At 40.9% G+C, this 18,851-nt stretch overlaps 1 protein-coding gene across 2 annotated transcripts in view; it reads left to right on the forward strand.

Moving 5' to 3' along the window:
• Window positions 1-18,626, forward strand: part of dok4 (docking protein 4) — a 32,276-nt gene extending 13,650 nt beyond the window's left edge. For both annotated transcript variants that reach the window (XM_041221441.1, XM_041221442.1), the window contains 8 exons: window positions 3,052-3,284; window positions 13,004-13,111; window positions 13,472-13,586; window positions 14,318-14,437; window positions 14,785-14,974; window positions 16,205-16,343; window positions 16,661-16,778; window positions 17,256-18,626. In XM_041221441.1, coding sequence (XP_041077375.1) covers window positions 3,219-3,284; window positions 13,004-13,111; window positions 13,472-13,586; window positions 14,318-14,437; window positions 14,785-14,974; window positions 16,205-16,343; window positions 16,661-16,778; window positions 17,256-17,386 — 987 coding nt within the window. In that variant the 5' untranslated portion in view covers window positions 3,052-3,218 and the 3' untranslated portion in view covers window positions 17,387-18,626. The remainder of the gene's footprint in view (window positions 1-3,051; window positions 3,285-13,003; window positions 13,112-13,471; window positions 13,587-14,317; window positions 14,438-14,784; window positions 14,975-16,204; window positions 16,344-16,660; window positions 16,779-17,255) is intronic.
• The last annotated feature ends 225 nt before the right edge of the window (window positions 18,627-18,851 follow it).

Below are 18,851 nucleotides of genomic sequence, written 5' to 3' on the forward strand. Positions count from 1 at the left end.
TGCTTCTCCACAGACGTGCCCTAGTGAGACAGACAGACCAGCCATTGATCCATTGCTCACTGAGCTGCTAACATGCTGGTAATTGCTAAGGTTCTGGAAAAAGAAAAAAAGTTAAGAGATTTTCTGTCACTCAGTCCGCTCGGTCAGAGATCAAGGCTGGAAATGCAGTCTGACCCTGAAATCTTCAGAGTAGAGACGATTTCCCCCGTCCCTACCATTCAGAATTAGAGGGAAGTGGGTCATGAAATTGACCCGAAACTGACAATCAGTCTCTCGTTTCCTTTTTCATGCAGAAAATAAATGTAATTCTTTATGTCAGATTAATGAACTGGAAGATCATTCGATTCAGACGTCACCTGTCAAGACAGGGAATGGTCCCTTCTGATGTGAGTCCTTGCTCCTCTGCATTTTATTCCGTTTCGAGACACCATTTAAAAAGCTAACACTTCATTGTTTTCTCAGTTGGATTCCACCGATTCTGCAGTCTAGCGCCACCTGCTGGTATGCGGAGGGACTACAGTCATTTTAGGTTTTTTACTGCTGTTTACCATAGAGAAGTCCAGGAAAGCAAGGTGAAGCTAAAATTCTTTTGTATGCATTTTATAAGTATGGGAAAACTTTTTGTTTTGCTTAATAATATTCTTATTTAAAAAAAAAAATCATGGTATTATATTCATCAAGTAGAAACAAAAAAGAGAGTAATAATTTAAAAAAAAAAAAGCAGCAACAGCATAAATCTCGCTTTTATTGTGCCAAAAAAGTTCCATTAAGAAAGCCTTCTGCTCTACAAAAAGAAAATTTTCTGTAGATCTCATTATGTTTAACAACTCTAGCGAACGCGATTTGTGAAAGCGACGTGAAAAATGACATTCTTTCTGGAATCTATTTGATTCTCATTGGTTTCTTTTCAGCTTCAGGCTGCTTGGAAGCAGCCCGGAGCACGCTGTCAGCCTGTTCCAGTCAAGACACAACCTTTAATCGTTCTTTTCTCACCAGGGTACAGAAATATTGGCTCTATTTTCCTCTATGAAATAGAATTGTGATAAATGTCCCTCCCTTTCTGACTCAGGAAGTCGTAGGATGTGATCTTGTCTTAAGATTACTCATTTCATAATCCATCGAGTAGCTACGAGTTTGTGTGGCGGTCTGTGTTGTTTAATGAGTAACCTGGATCTGCTGCCTGTATCAGGGAGCTATAACAATGCGTGGGGGTGGTATCCTATTGTATCTCCTTTGCTTACTGTAGTATAGTGTACTGTATTTTCAGACATGCAAAACTATCATCTCAACCATGCAAAACTAGGCCTGTAGCCTCAACTGTCAAATAAGTGTGCGACAGTGGGTTGTAATTCCCAAAGCGAGGCCGAACAGAATTTTTTTCCCTGTGCTGTTGACTTCAGTTACCCTCAGGATAATATAAGCCTTCCATATTTCAATTCTTTAATTGGCCACGTGTCTCAGCCGTTCGGATTCATTGTGTTTTCATCACTGTGTCGCTGCACTGTGAATCAGATGTAGGAAGATGTTAAAGATCTCTCTCATTATAAAACATGTCGCTGTTTTGACCACATTTTTCCTGAGCTACGTCCTCAGCTTCCAATGTTAGCTGAATAAACAAGTTTGTATATTATAAGGATACTTTAAACACATACACATATACAAACTGTGTTTTCTCCCCAGGACAATCTAATCTAATCTGCAAAATCTAATTGTTTTTGTTATGTTCTAACATTGAACCCCTCTTTTCCAAACTTAATGCAACAATTAAAAAAATGCACACTACACAGACTCGAGCTTCCCCCTCCACAGTGTTACTGCTGCATTTCTCCTCACCCTTCTCCACAGACGTAGTGGCTCTGTGTTCACTTTCTCATTTGTAACCCTAATATGACACAAGCTATGAGGAAGAAACTTTTATTTTTCAGTTCAACCTTTTTTTTTTTATACGTAAAAGTTTAAAAAAAAAATGTTTTAATAATAATAATAATAATAATAATAATAATAATAATAAAGTACTATGCCAGTATAACAGTACACAATATTCCCAGTAGGTAATGCTCATTCGGCACCATTAACTGACTACAAAGGGCTAGTTTGTCAGGCTTGTTGTTAATTGTATGTAACTTTTGAAACGTGCTGTTTTATCAGCTGTAAAAGCAATTCTTCCCAGTCTTGTTAGCAGCCATGCCTGCTTCAGATGCAGTTGTTTTATGGATACTAATGAATCATCTTGTTTCAAATACACCAGTGGAAACCTAAGCAGGTGACAACAGAGCCTCTGGGCAGGGCCTGTTATGAAATGATCATGCAAAATCGGTTTAAACATATTGTAAATCGCTTCTTACTTCTGCACCAGCCTCGGGCTGGGTGAACAGTTCGTAATTCCTAATTATCCTTTAAAGCAGCCGGGGAATATCATTATGTGGGAGTCACTGAACAAAAAGGGAATTTCATTTGGTTCAGGATACATTTTTATCAGACGTTTACTCCCATTCTAATATTGACCCTGCTGTATCAGAGTGTACAGACTATGGAAGAAACAAGGTTAGGGTTGTTCCACGCTGAGCAAGAACAGTAGGTTGGCAGTGTACTGCCTAAAGATAGTGAACACGGTTGGACTGTATTACCAACAAAATATGGCTTGAACTGGGCCTGTTTTTACTTTCTACGACATATTGAATAAACAGTGAGACTTTGCTATGCAATTCAATCAAATTCAATACATTGCTACCAAGATGTATCACAATGTTCCAAAGACACAGGTGTCTTTCTGACTGTTAACCCATATTTGGTAATAAAAAAATATTTGGTTGAAACATGTGATAGATGAAAGCCTAAAGTCAACACAGTACAATATAAAGCTTACTATCACACACCCGTCTCTCTCACCTCAGGAACTGTCTTAGTCCTAGCTACTGTAGTCAACCCACTAAAAAAGTGTGGGCCTGCATAATGTGCATAAATATCTGACTGCCTCCCTCCCCCTCCTCCCCCCCACTTGTTCCACTTCTCACTGGCTCATGGCCTCACTGACATTTTCCTCTTTTGCAGAGAGCAATAAGAAGGAAAGAAAGAGCCGTGATGGAGAGAGAGTGAAGGAGGGTCTGCTGTGGAAAGCCAAAGAAGGAAAGAGAGAGACCGAGACACAGAGAAAGTAAGAGAGGTGAAAGTGGACAAACTGGAGAAGGCAAGGTTATAAAAACCCAGGGGACAGAGAGATGGCTTCGAACTTCAATGATATTGTCAAGCAAGGTTACGTTCGGATGAGAAGCAGAAAACTGGGGGTGAGTCAAGTGAGATTTTATTTATACTCCTAAAACTAATTTCAGCTATTGTGACATCCTTTTCTGTTCCTTAAAAGTCTTCACACAAAACCTGCTGAACAGGCTTGAGTGGCTGCTCAGTGGAGGGCAGGGGGTTTGAGTAGCTCAGTGGATAGAATGCTGGGCTGCAGTGTGGAAGGCAGTAGTTTTGAGTAGCTCAGTGGATAGAGTGCTGGGCTGCAGTGTGGAAGGCAGTAGTTTTGAGTAGCTCAGTGGATAGAGTGCTGGGCTGCAGTGTGGAAGGCAGTAGTTTTGAGTAGCTCAGTGGTAGAGTGCTGGGCTAGAGTGGAAGGCAGGGCTGCAGTGTGGAAGGCAGTAGTTTTGAGTAGCTCAGTGGATAGAGTGGAAGGCGTGTTCAAGCGATGCAGAAGCGGTGTTGCTGAAGTTATCTTGTACTGCTGGTGACGAACGTCTTCTCTCCATTTAAAAATCTATAAGGGTGTGTGCGTGTTTTTATGAGCTAATTCTATAGGCAGTGTTTGTTTACCCTCAAGCAGGAGAGCTGTGGGACTGAGTCTTCATTGACTGGGGTTATTATTCAGTGCATGGGATCGCGTTTTCATCTCATTGTACAGCCTGACAGGCCAATCTTGACGACAGGAGATTGTTTCATTGGCTGATAATTCTCTATAAATGCTTTCAGAATCAGGTGCCAAGTTCTTTATGTTGCTGCTTCGGAGCTCCTCGATGCAATTGTCTCTTTGGACCTGCCAGTAGATGCTGGCTCAAATTCTTACCTGGAAGCAGTGCTTTTCCTCTGTGGCTCCTCTGATCTACACAATAAGCTGCCTCAGTCCATTAAGCTACTCCAGACCTCCACAAGCTACTCTACTTTTAAACCTCAGATGTCTGAGCACATTAGACCGTTCCTGTAATTGTTTTTTTTTCTATGTGTGTGTGTGTGTGTGTGTGTGTGTTTGTGTGTGTGTGTGTGTGTGTGTGTGTGTGTGTGTGTGTGTGTTTAAATGGTACACAGTTAGCTGTATGAAACTTGATTCAGAGATAATCATAGACCCTGGCAGACAAAATATGAAGTATTTGATTACAACACGGCTTAAATAAATATGTTGAATCACCCCACTGCTGTCTATCAGCAAGCAAGAAGAGACTTTTCCTTTCAGAGCATTCCAGTATCCGTTTGTCTCATGTCATTACTGGGCATTGATTGCAGATAACCACTTGCCTCTTTTTGATGAATTATTATTTTAGAACAGAAGAGGCTGCAGGTTTCCCACCAATGTCCTATTGTCCGCAGTTTCACGCAGTCCCAGACAGGAAAGCATTTGGGGAAATTAAAAGACTCTCAGTCCTTCATTTTCTCATTGTGGGGTTGACGAGTTGCAGTGGCCTGGTGTCAAGATGGCACGAATTACAGTCCTGGAGAGGAATATGGTATTTTATTAGGTCCATGATTAATTACCATGCTTATCCACAGAGCAGGCATCTGCGGGGCTGTGCTTCACTGCACACAGCAGTGCTCCGCCAACATGCCTCTACAGTGTGCCGAGGGGAATAAGAACAGGGGGGTGCAGTGACAGGCTTGTTCTATCTCTATGTCCATCCAATTCCTGGCTAATTAGCCCTACTCTGGTCCTGCATTATGAAATGCAAACACCTGTTGGGACATTTCTCCTGGGTCAGCGCCAGGCATACTATGTACAGATGATGTATAGCGCAGGTAATTTAAAAGAGGAGCGAAATTAAGTACATAGTAAGATTGTTACAGCTTCTTGTTCACTCGAATGCGTAGGACAGCAGGGTGGTAATAGGATAGAGATATTAGCATTGAGCAGTACTGTCAGTTTCGATGAGAGAACCAAAGAAAGATTTTCTTCAGTTCAATGGGACGCACAGTAAGTGTCACACTGTAAAATATTGCATTTAGATCACTTGCATGAATAAGCCTTTATTTACCCAGGTGCTATGACTCCAGGCTAGATTCATGATCAGTTCACAGGTACAGAAATTGCAAATAAGCTGCCAGGATGCATTATGTCCCCTACGTACTGTATTTGTTGTAAACCGTGATAGGGGGTCAATTAGTAGATGGTCAAAAGCCGTCATTATGCATTGCTATCTGTCTGTCTGAAAAGACACACAGCGTTGAATCAGCCTTGCTAATTGTGCCAGTGCTCCAGACTCACTCTGTTTCTAATTAAGACGGAGAAAGCTCTATAAAAGCCGCTAATCAAGGATAAGCTGAGTGTCGGCAGTAATTGTCTTGTGCTCTCGCTAGGATCTCGCAGCTCCCCTTCCTCACTAACGAGTAAGAATGAGCTGTGATTACATTAGTATTCCACTTCTGCAGCCCGACAGTGTCAAAGGGCCCAATCTAAACCTCAAACAGGCTTCCCCTTTCAGCCACTTTGTTTTTCTGAATCATGAAAAGCCCCTGAGTCGTTTCCTTGGGCTTTGATAAATGACGTTTGGTTTTCTGTCCTTTTTTTTCTATTGTTTTACCCTCTCGTTCTTCTCATGTGGCGGATTGATATACTGAAAAGAGTGCAGTAGAACTCAAACATTACAGGACAGGGTAGGTTTGATCCCGGAAAATTAACATGATAAACATCTCATTCTCTGTTACCATTGTAACACTCAGTACAGTGGCTTGAGGCTGTACCTTACCTTTTGTTTTAGATCTATGACGAAAATACACTGCACTCTGTTTAAACCAATGTTGCCCAGAGTGCATGCAAGATATGCTGTTAGAAACAGAATAAGAAAAGCTTTGGAGAATTGGGTGGGCATGATATTCACTAAATATTATTTTCCATTGACAAAAAAAAAAAAAAAAAAGATTTGTTGTTATTGATGTTATTTTAAAATGTTGTGTATTATAAGGCAAATGCAAAAAACAAGTTGAGCCAGGTCATTCCAAGCAAAAGTGCACCACACTTGGAGAACGCTAGTTTAGCTTCATGGCTCTGACTCTTTGGAACGCTCTCTCAGCTTTGGTGCGTGATGCTCCCACCTTCGCTCGCTTTAAATCAGCTCTCAAGACCCACCTGTTCTCTCTTGCTTTCCATGCTCTTTAAGCCTGATATCTGCTGTTAGCTGCTGTGTTGCTGCTACTGTTTCATGTATTATGTTACTATCATGTACTATGCACTTTCCAATGTATTTAATGTGTTATACATTTTTTTTACTGTCATGTGTTATGCATTTCTCTGTATTATGGGTTTTCTTATTGTTACTGCATCTTGTAAAGCGCTTTGTAATGGTGGTCCACTATGAAAGGCACTATATGAAATAAAGATTGACTGATTGATGTATCTGCCCCAAAACCAAGGCATTTGCCAATCAGACAGAGGCTAATTTATTGCCCTACAATTATTTTAAAAATGGAGGCTTTTGAAATAACCACAGATGTAATAGTTCCCTGCTTAGGTCTTTCCTGCCTCCCGACAGCTTATCTTCAAACCCAGACAAGCAGCAACCTTGTACTGAGCCCATACTCTACCAAGGAACAAAAAGGAGATCTGGTTCCCCTGATATTGTGAACCCTGCTGACAAGGAATGATATTACTAAGAGCGAGTTAAGAAACGTTTTTTAAAACCGCTCTGTAAATCACCTTTCTGTTTTCCCTTCTCCCGGCATTACAAGATGGAATCAGACGTACAGTACAGTGCCGGAATGGCATGAAACAGCCATCACGCATCCAAGAGCAGACACTTGCTAGGTTTCCCAAGTGACTACTTCACAGAAAACAATGCCTTTCCGACAGCAAGCAGCACAGCGCTTTGCACACTTATACCACAGTTACATTCCGCTTCATGTCAAGAAAACCTTTATTGTCTGGAAAGATGAGAGACTCAGTCAGTTAAAAAAATACTTCCTAAGGGGTGCTTTAGGAATGGATGTAGCGGCTCCCTGTTAGCTATGATCCTCATCTTTATTCACTTTCTGGCAAGTGATTTCACCCACACCCCCACTGCATACTTTCTTATTGTCAACGCAAGAGATATAATTGATTTCACTGTCAGTTATTGTATGTTAATATTTGTATTTTAATATTCGGAATTGCTAGCTGGCTCTGTGATAGTCTGTCTCTGGGCAACAAGACTTATGTCAATGTTTAAAGAGAGACAAGAAATTTCTGTAAACCTGTGCCGAGCCATCAGTAGCCAATAATTGATTAGCCGTGAGTCGGAATTGCAGGTGGATATGTAGGTTGTCTGATGGATTACCCATTGAAGGCCCCTGATAAGAAGGTTCAAGCTAGCAAGGCTGATTTTGTGTAAATGCACGTTGAGAATGGAAATCGAACTCTCAAAAGAAAAGAAGCTGTTTGGACTGCTTGCTATTGTGTTCTTGCTAGCAGGTCCTTTAAGCGGAAATCCACTCTCCAGTCAGTCTGCGCGGGTTTAATTATCTTGGAGAATCCTCAAGGGCGCCGCCACACTCCGCAGCACAGGACCTTCAAGGGGTTCTATAATTAACCCTCCTCGCCCGAGGGGGGAGGGCTTTCAGGAACAGTAAGTCAAAGAGCAAGAAGGTTGGTTCTTTAAGGATTTAAGGCAAAACAATGTGAAGGCATTTTAAATGTATGCTCATCCCGTGGCGCAGTAAACAGACAGCCGAATTCTGAAGATTTTTTGTTTTTTTCTGTACCAATCAATGGTAGCTCTTTGGCCACAGTAGAAGTTAACCCATATAGAAAGTTACAGAGGTGAATAGAAATGTATTTAAAAATCAACCCAAGGCAACTGTGAACAATATATCTGGTTCTGTAGCTACTCCAGGAGTGTCACAGAATATTTATATCACAATACTTGCATCACAGTAAAGTCATTATTGAGGTATATATGAAGGTCCTGGTTCTGGTCGTTAAACATATTTTTGTTGCAGCATTAAACTTCATTGATCGTAAACATTCGATTGCCTGTGTTTAGTGATCTGGGAAACCACATTCACTGCAGACATGCTGAAACCCCATAGTGTGTTTAATATGTATGTTAATGTAATCTCTGAAAAGATTGTGTTTGTGAGTAATGATTTAGATCACAGAGATTGGAGCCTTTCCTACAGAGTAGATTATAGAGACGTGCCGAGTGGGCTGTGCTGTCATTCCAGAGTGGATTAGTCTTTGTAAATGGTTTCAACCTCTACTGTATAAGTCCTTTGGCATTCGGCTGTTCCTACAGGAATGTTTTGTTGTGGGGCCAGTAATTCCACGTTAAAATATTGAACCCCACTGTCATTGATGTACATTTTGTCATTTTTTGAAGCATTAAGCCTATAAATGTTATCACTGTAATTTATAGCTTGCTTGATAATAATAATAATAATAATAATAATAATAATAAATAATAATAATAATAATAATAATAATGTGGTGTCTTTGGAGTTGTGTGGAGTTTTTGACCCTCAAATGTGTGTATGTATATGTGTGTGTGCGGGTATGTGGGTATGTGTGGGTATGTGTGTGTGTGTGTGTGTGTGTGTGTGTGTGTGTGTGTGTGTGTGTGTGTGTGTGTATGTGCATGTGTGGGAGTGTATTTGCAAGCAGAGGGGTCTCGGGGAAGAGTGACAGGCACACAGAGCATTCCAGATTAAACTACCACAGTAATGAGGAAAGAGCCTTTGGTGGGAGATGCTCCTGCTATTGCTGCTTCAGAGAGGTCTGATGTTTATCTATCTAATCATCTATCCAGAGTACAATATATTCAATGCAGTGTACACTGGTATTAACCATTAACAACAGAGCGCATTGTGTGTGTAAGGAGAGGATACAATCTGAAACAGAGTCCAGGGAGCATATTGTCTCCAATTAGCCTCCATGCACACTCTAGTCATTGGTATTATGTGACAAGCGCTTTGGCCTTTTTATTTTTTAACTGATACTTTGTAATGTGATACTTTGTAACAACTGTAAGTCATACTGGATAAGGGCATCTATTAAGAAATAAATAATAATAATGTTCTGTTAACTGGACAGGAGTTTCTGACAAAGCTCTTTTAAATGAAATACATCACATATATGTACTAGTTTAATATAGATGTGCATTTTATTAGTTCAGTTCACTAGAGAGATACCAGCATGCTGCAGTGCTGCCCTCCTTACTGTGTAAATAAAGCAGTTCCCTTCCCAGCTGTGTGCAGCCCAGCCGAGGCATGGCCTGGTTCCACTCCACCATCCTCCACAGTTCACAGTCCTTGTTCATTGGGTGAAAGCTGATTAAAGCCATCAAGATATTAGCACCAATAGCAGACATTTCGGTGTATACTTTTTCAAGGCGGTGTGTTTTTGAAAACAAATCCATCTTTGCAACTGATCTCAGCTTTCCCACACGGGAATATACACTGTACAGCATGCACCCTAATGAGGACTGAACCAGACAGAAGCATCTTCTTTCAAAACAATGTAAACAGAAGCCCTGTCAAGAAAACAATGTTCAACATCCAGCTTCTCCCCACTCCCTTTGTACTTTCCCTCAGATTCTCAATACAGGAATAGAATTACTGCAGCTCCATTTAGCTAGCGAGAATGCAAAACCAGCTGAGCTGACCGCAAATGCAATCATCGAGGTCCTTCACTGAAGCAGAATTAATATAACAAGGTATCAATATATGTTTAATTTTTGTGAAGAGTTTATTTTTTTTATTCTAGAACCACAACAACTGTCTGCTGCAGAATATTTTTCAAAGGGTTACAGCAACTGATGATAGCGTTTATTAATAATTCACATCTCTTTAACATTCAGACTGGTAGAATATTGTCTCGCCAATTATTGTTATATATTTTTTCTTCATAAATTAGTGAATTTCAGAACACTTTAATCCTGCCATCCCCGCTGATCCTTCTCTCAAGCAAGGACTGACAAATTTGTCAAGTTGTGTGAATAGTAAAAGGATTTTTAACATTGAGTGCTGGTCGCAGTGACATTTGCTTTAACATGTATTTTTCATTGAACCCCTTTGATTCCTAACATGTCGTTTTTTTTTAATGAGCACAGAAATGCATGCATTGCATATGCTGCATTTAACATTATTGTAACCATTGCTTGCACCTTGTGCAATCCCAAAATATGTGATGGTGCCATTAAGGTAGTTTAGATTCTTTGCAATGTGAACTCAAGTTCCCTGGTTTTTTAAACCATATCTGTACAGCAGCACTACAGAGAGATTGGAGGGTTGCTCTTTGCACACTGCAGGCAGTGTCAGTTCCAGACTCCCTACCCCATTCTCCAACAGCCAGAGTGAAGTTACTTTCTTAGAGATTAGTAGACTACTGCGGCCTCTACTGTGAGACTGACCTCTGTGGGTCTTTAATGTTGGAGACCGATGGAGCTTCCCTTTGATTTTCTACATCCCATTTTTTAAACCTGCAATAATACGATGCCTGAATGAGCTGGTTTTACAGGATGTTTGATTAATTGGATTAACCTACAGTAAAGAATGTGTAGGTACCGGACCCACTCTTGCGCCCGGCACCATTAAATGGCTTTTGCTCATAATTGCGAAAGGGCTTATGGGAAAAGAGTGCGAGATATCATTATTATGATAAATATCTGAAACTACTTTGGGTCAGAGTCAGAGGGGAGGGTGTATGACAATGCAGAGTCCTTGTATTACAGGAAATGATTCCTGATTAGCATAGCTAATTCGAAATGTTACAAGAACAGCACATAAGTAGTGAAAAGTAGCTTTGCTATGCATGCACAGTGCAATATAGCTGAAAACAGACAAAAACATAAATGAATAAACCAGGCAAAGATAGTACCTGTCATTAATCCGTATCTGTTCAGATTACTTGCCAATATATTTTTACAGTATAAATCATAGTTCTCATTTGCCTGAAGAGTATTCATTATACAGTATGTTTTAGGTCAGGACAGATCAGCTATAACAAAATAAAAGAGGGTGATGTTTACCAGTTCAATTTCCTCTTGTGTTTGCATGTGGTGATCCGTATTTACAACAAGGATAACAAAATGGAACACCTGCAATATCCAGCACAAACTTGTGTAAAGAGGCTGTTTTATAAGGTCTATAGGGCAGCTATTAAATGTCAACATATTTTTCTTCTGAATCGAGAAAAACATCTGTTCTTGTTACTAGACTAGAAAAAAGCAGTTTAGGAATACCTAAGAGCCCTTGAATTATATTCCTCTGCTGTTTATTTCAATTTCAATTAAATAACTTCAGTGTTGTATTTAATGTTTTATATACGTAAATTACAATATTTAATTCATATCTATCTATCTATCTATCTATCTATCTATCTATATATATATATATATATATATATATATATATATATATATATATATATATATATATATATATATATAAATTGTTTGTTTTCCTGCTTTCCCTAGACAAAGGGATGTTTCCATACCGAAACGTTGGGAAACCCTTGGCCGATTTTGAGCTTCTCTCTCTCTCTCTCTCTCCTCTCTCTCTCTCTCTCTCTCTCTCTCTCTCTCTCTCTCTCTCTATGTGTGTATATATATATATATATATATATATATATATATATATATATATATATATATATATATATATATGTGTGTGTGTTTTTTCCTAATCATTTTCTCCCTGAAAGTGATATTTTAGGACATAAAATAAAACTATTACTCTTGGGAGAGCAGACGAAGGAACCAAAACAATCAATTTATTTAATTTTAATCCTGGGCACTTGAAGCACCCCCTAGCATGCCTGGGGGGTGGCTATCTTCTCAACAGCTCCTGATTAGATTGTGGAGACCCTGCCGAGGATGGATGGAGCAGTCTGACTGGTTTCAGACGCACAATACATTAACATTCTGCAAGCGGCTGTACAAATTGTTGTGCAGGAATCAGCCCTTAGAGCTACAATGTCATTTGCACAGAGGCAACAGATAGCTCAAGCAGGCATGCAAAGTACCCTGCAATGTTACCTGTTCTTCACAAATCATGACCAAGAAATTCATAGCTCTGGTGGTGCTAACATGAGGATCCATTTTAAAAGCATTTCCAATCAAAAGTTAGTAAAATTGCACTCATGTATTTTTTAATTTGAAATGTCCAGCTCGAGCATCAGCTCTCCACTGCATCCCACGTACTGAGCAGGAAGACGGCAAATAAATGGACAACCTAAGTTCCCGCTTTCAATCCAATTGTCTCTTTCACTTGCTGAACCTGAGAAATTGAAATTATTCTGGAGGGAAGGGGTTAATAGTAATACTAATACTAATATGTACTTCAAATGAAGTCTGTCTTTACGGTTAAAATACAAACAGAGAAAAAAAGACAGGTGCACCAACAAAACGTAGAAGACAAACCGTGGCAATTGATTTTGGATTGCATTGTACGGCAGCGAGTTCAATAGCTACATACAGGAATAAATCTCTGTAGCCTTTCATTGAGCCCAATACTTTCAGCTGTGATGAACTACAGTAGCATGCAGATAAATGATATCGCAGTGGTCAGATCAAGGTACAAAATGAATTATACAGCACACATTAAGCAAGTCGGCTGTTAAAAACCAAAGCATTCACAAGCTCTCAGTGCCAAGCCTGGATGCCGATGACGCATTTTCACTTCATTCACCTGACACAGACAGCCGGCACAGCTGAGTCAGAGTAGATTCAAAGAGCAGCAGCGGGATCTATGGAGTCTCAACAAAAAAAACAAACCTGACTGGAAAGATGAGATGATGGCCAGTGGAGCTCATGTCCATCTGATTTCCTTTCAGATTTACCGTCGATGCTGGCTGGTGTTTAAGAAATCTTCCAGCAAGGGACCCCGACGGCTGGAGAAATACCCAGACGAGAAGTCCGCCTACATCAGGGCGTACCCCAAGGTATGATCAACACTTTCCAGCTGCTCTGAACCCAAGAGTGTTTCACTTACAGACTTGCAGTCTGAGTGGAAATATGCATTTTAAATGCATTGTATCGCAGTGCATTGTGGTACTTGTAGTCCTGCATCTCCTAGAGTAAAGAAACGTACCTGGGTGTTGAAAAAGCAGAACTGTTCCCGTGGATCTGGAGCCCTACAATATTATCACTACAGAATCCCATGAGACCATTTAGTGTCTTTAAAATGGCCGTGCCAGTCAACATTAAAGGTGAATACTTCTTATTATTGCTGGCATCTCTGTACGGCATCAGCAAGACAAGTTAGCAATCCGCTCCTGTGTGTCACTCACTGTGTTTCCCAGGTAACAGAGATCAGCAATGTGAAGAATGTGACCAGGTTGCCCCGGGACACCAAGAGACAGGCAGTAGCCATCGTCTTCACTGACGACACGTCCCGCACCTTTACCTGCGAGTCAGGTAACACTTCGGCTTCTTTTATATCACTTTACACTAGTGCCCTGCACAATTCCTGATTTTTCAGCTTTCTTGGTGAAGCTAAGCACAATTACCATATTCAGAAGCATAGGGATCAGCAGAATAGACAAATAGCATTATAAATATTATGATTATTTTTTTAAGGTTTAAATGGTAAGCTTTTACAGTTATTTGATTTTGAACACAGAAGACAATCAGTGTGTTAGAGAATATGGAATGCAATAATGCTGTTTGCATAACTATGACTGCCAGTCTTATTGGATTCAGTGAACGTCATGTTTGTGAGCGAGTGACGCATTTAGCATGATGGAAAAAAGAAACCCACTCACCCACTGCCCTGAGGCACGAGTTATTTACCTGCAGAGTCCGCATCCATTGTACAGATGGATTTAGAAAGGCTCATATAGGAGTCAGGGTGACACAAACTCAATTGCAGTTGGAAAATGTAGCACTAAAAACATTCAGAGAAGCGGTCAAGCTTCAAACCTGACAGCCGTCTTTGCATAATTAAAGTTAACTGTTTGAACCACACAGCCTTCCTTAGTCCTGAGATCTGAGACCCAGCTACTATTAAGAGAACTCAGTGGGTTTGGTTTTCAGGATCATGTACACAGGAAAGCATTCAGTTACCTGCTCAAATGCAATCTTGTGCTTCCAGTAAATGTCTTGAGAATTAAGGCCTTTGAGATCCTCTGGCTGTGTTTTTCCCACAGAGCTGGAAGCTGAGGAGTGGTATAAGATCCTGTCTATTGAGTGCCTGGGAGCCAGACTCAATGACATCAGCCTGGGGGAGCCTGATCTCTTAGCAGCTGGAGTTCAGTGTGAACATACAGGTAATTGCCTCCTGGGCTGTAGCGCCTACTCGCAGTACTGTAGGCTGTCTGGCATGAGTCTGATAGAGCATAATAAAAATGTCAAAATGAATCGAAACCCAAGGAAACGTGTTTTATCTGTACAGTTACAACAAAGTGCCCAAAGCATGTTTTTTTTCTGTTTATCTTACACTAAACTTTTTTTTTTTTTTTCTGTTTTCAGCCCTGATTTATTAATATGGTGTTGAGTTTAATCAAGAATAACATACAGCACTCGCTGCTGCTGTTTGCAGTTTGACTGCCATGCGTTCAGTTCAGGTTCTTGTGTGCTGTGACAGCACTGCTTCTACCTTCTCTCCCCCTGACAGAGCGCTTCAACGTGTTCCTTCTGCCCTGCCCAAACCTGGATATATACGGCGAGTGCATGATGCAGATAACCCATGAGAACATCTATCTCTGGGACATTCACAACCCCCGCACCAAGCTTGTCACATGGCCGCTCTGCTCGCTGCGGCGCTACGGCCGGGACGTCACGAGATTCACCTTCGAGGCTGGCCGGTGAGAGACCAGGACTGAGACTAAGCAACATTTCAACAATCTGACACCTCACACAGACAGAATTACAACAGCAAATCTCTTACCTGACATCATTATTATGTGTACAGCAATTCATATTATAAATGCTGACAAAGGCCAGTCCATTCTTTATAGCAAACAGCAGAGATATCCTAATACAGAATAATACAGTGCAAAGACAGTGTGGGAGTCTTTTGCCTTTAAGTTGATTAAGACTGCCATCTAGTGGTAGAAAGTCAGTCCTTTATTGTACTGCTTTGCAGAATGTGGGCAATGCTGTGTTTGTACAAGCTTTCAATCCATACCAGATAAATAAAACAACAGGGTAAACTTTATGTCTGTTGATGTCAGTATCACTCCTTGCAACTGCCTGACATATTCTTGGAGGCAGCTGTTTAAGTCTTTGAAGTATTTATGTAATGTAAATAATGCAATCATATTTAAATATCTGCTTTAAAGCGACGGTATCTATTTTAACAGTTGCCTGTGTTACTTCATTGTTATAGCTTAACGAAGGGTAGTAAAAGAAAAGCATTACAGGGTAAAGTTTAGGCAAGCATAAAAAGCAGAAAGGTATTGGGCGGTATTATTTTCTGGGAGAGTAAGCATTTTCATGCCAACACTTGCCAGCAGATGTTGTGATGAGACGTAGCTTATGAGGCTGTTTAAGTAGCAAGAAGAAAATTAAAGAACAGTTATGATCTGGAATCAATACGTGAAAGTGATTACGAAGCAAAGTGTTAGCCAGTTTAATCTGCATAAAATATGTTCCTGTCGCAAACCGCACTGTCTTAATGTAAAGAAAGTGGTTCCAACAGTATTCAATTTCTTTGAAAGGTGCGTGTGTAATAGGTTACATCAAATTAGATTAAGTCCCCAGTTAAAGTTTTGGTAATATGATGATGCTGATTATTTTTTGGCTGCATAGTTTAACCCACACTCACACTTGTGGCCACATACAACCCCTAACACACACACACACACACACCTGCTTAACACTTTAAGTAAGGACAAGGCTAGAGTGGATGTAATCATACAAACACGCAGACACAATTAAACACACACATGCATCTCGCGCTCTCTCACAATCATGCAGACGTAAAGGAGCACACCTGCCGATTCTCTGTTCAGCACTCAAGGGAACATGACTGAGTTCTAAGTATTCTTCTGTCGTGCAGCAGCCTGTGACGGGAGCTTGTGTGTGTATTCCAGGATGTGTGACAGTGGAGAGGGGCTCTACACATTCCAGACCCGGGAGGGGGAACAGATCTACCAACGAGTGCACTCAGCCACCCTCGCCATCGCAGAGCAGCACAAGAGGGTCCTGCTGGAGATGGAGAAGAACGCCAGGGTCAGGCCTTTATATATCTGTCAGGCTTCTCACACTGTGGGGGCACGGGTCGTCCCAGGACTAGTCAGATAGAGTTGTGAAACTCAGCAGGAGTGCCGAGCATAGATGAGAAAGCATTACCTTATTTGCAGTGTTTATGGAAAACAAAATGCCATTATTTATATACGGTACGTCTCCTCATACCAAAACACCCATTAATCCAGACTACTTATTGGTCCAGGAACAGATAACAGATAAATGAGTGGTTCTTATGTATTTTGATAAACAAATGCATTGTGAATTCTGGTATAATAAAGGTTTTTATTTCTCTGTTCCAGCTGCTGTCGAAAGGCTCAGAGTCAGGCTCCTACCCCTGCACTCCCACTGCTATCCTGCCACGCAGCGCCTTCTGGCAGCACATTACTGGCACCCAAAGCAGCACAGACATGGACAACGGTGAGTGAGCTCACCCCACAGGTGCAAAGAAAGGACTCAGCGGGTCTTTAGTGCCTCAGAAATATCTGATTGCTCATAAAAGCTGCTCAGTGCATCAATTATGCATTGAATCACCATTTACTGTGGCTGTTAGATATTCTGATATTTATATTGATTCATACAGGGTAGTATTTGTTTGTATCTTCTGACATCAGATCAGGCAGTTTAAAAGTGTATATATTGTGTTGGTGTGGTTATACATGAAGAATTGTGTAAGACCCTTTTAAAAGGTGGTCATAGTAAAGCATAGAAGAGTTAACAGAGAGGTATGGTAAAGCATATTTTAAAACAGTCATGTCAGGGTAAACATTAGCAAATGCATAGTATAACCATGGGAAAAGCATGATAAAAGTGCAAAAATACCATGCAAAAACACAGTGGTAACTTTTATAAGAGGAATGCCACAGCCTGACCTGATTCTTGTCTCTTCTCACCCAGGTGACCTGTATGTAGATTCCCAGGGGGAACCTGAAGCAGACCTGCACCCCACCCGCCTGCCCCTCGAGCCCCGCGGCCCTGCATTCATGGACCGCCGCCCTGGCATGTTCCCCAGCTACCCAGGTCAGTGACAGGCCGGTGTGGTCTCCCTGCATTCTTTCCCTCTTAACTCCTCAACTCTGCTGGGACTGGACTACCACCCCCTACCCCACCTACTCCCCCAAAACAGAGGGAGGTGGTCCTGCAAGAGTCAGGACAGAGAGAAGAGTATTCTTATGCATTTCTGCAGGACATTCGTTCACAAAAGAGGAGCCCACAGAGGTAACTTTAGCTTAAAAGCAGAAGCAAGATAAAGGGACCCTCTGAGACGGAAGAAGAGAATTCAAATCCTCTTGGTTTGAAGATTTGATAAGCTGCACACAGGATGAAGACTTGAGATTTTAAAAAAGTAGAAGGCGGCTCACGATTTTAAGCATCTAGATTTTCGTTTTTATTTTCTTGCAAAAATGTGTGTTTTTTTTTATTAGACACTTCCTAAAGAGTGCAACTCTCATTGCATGGTTGGTGGAAATCTGTACTTCAGTTGTTTTGATGTTTGGAGGAATGGTAACAATCTTTACGCACCACTTGTAGCAGAGGATTTCGCCCTGCCCCTGACCTTTGATGTCACCAGGCAGCAGATTACTGACGAATAGGCTGGCAGGACTGCAGACCCACCTTTAGCTGTCGTATTTAAGTGGAGATTCTTATGTTTCACAGTTGATGTGATTCGAAAGATCCCAGGCAACCTAGAGAAGGACAGCATCATACGAAGCAGCCAAGGCCAAGTGGATTAGTAGCACATGATACTATTTTTAGCCATTAATCTTGCAGCTGTATATCCTGTAAACCCCTCTGTAGAGCAGGAGTCTGTACTGCTGAGTATGCACAACACACCCACATTCCTCTCGGAGAACCTGAACAAGGTTTTAGATGTGCTGCTGTGTTACATAAGGGTAGTCTGCTTTCTATAATGGACTATTCTACTACAGATGATCTTGTAGCAGTGGAGATGTGTTGCTCTCTTTAATTCCTGTTTTTTTTTCTAACCGGGAATGTGTCAGAACAGAAGAAAGGAACTTAAAGGGCCATTCTAACTGTGGAATGTGGTTCTGAATCCGAGCCCAGCAACATCATCTTAGAACTGAGGCAGAGAAGACTGTGTGCTGAACCCGTCTCCTCGCCCTCGCTCTTCACTGGGTGTAATTTTATTGGTGACGATTTGAAACCAGTTTGAAGAAACAGGATTGCATTCTGGAGCAGGCGAGGGGTGTGCTTTATCTCGGTTATAATTTGTGCTCCACATTACAAGGAAGAGGATAATCCAGGTGTTTAAAAGGCTGTTTTGGTTTGAATTTCTATGTTTTATTTTCTTATTATATTATATTAATGTTATTATTTGTTATTATTATTTGTTGGTTTTTTTTTTTTTTTTTTTAATATTAGGTCAGATTAGAGACCTGTGAGTTCTTGAAGTAACATTTGCACTTGGAAAGGATTTTAAGCAATCTGTTTAGACAACTCAGGAGAAAACTTCTTTATAGTTTGAACATCTTT

Source organism: Polyodon spathula, chromosome 21 (genome assembly GCF_017654505.1).
Source record: "Polyodon spathula isolate WHYD16114869_AA chromosome 21, ASM1765450v1, whole genome shotgun sequence".
Taxonomy (NCBI): Eukaryota; Metazoa; Chordata; class Actinopteri; order Acipenseriformes; family Polyodontidae; genus Polyodon; species Polyodon spathula.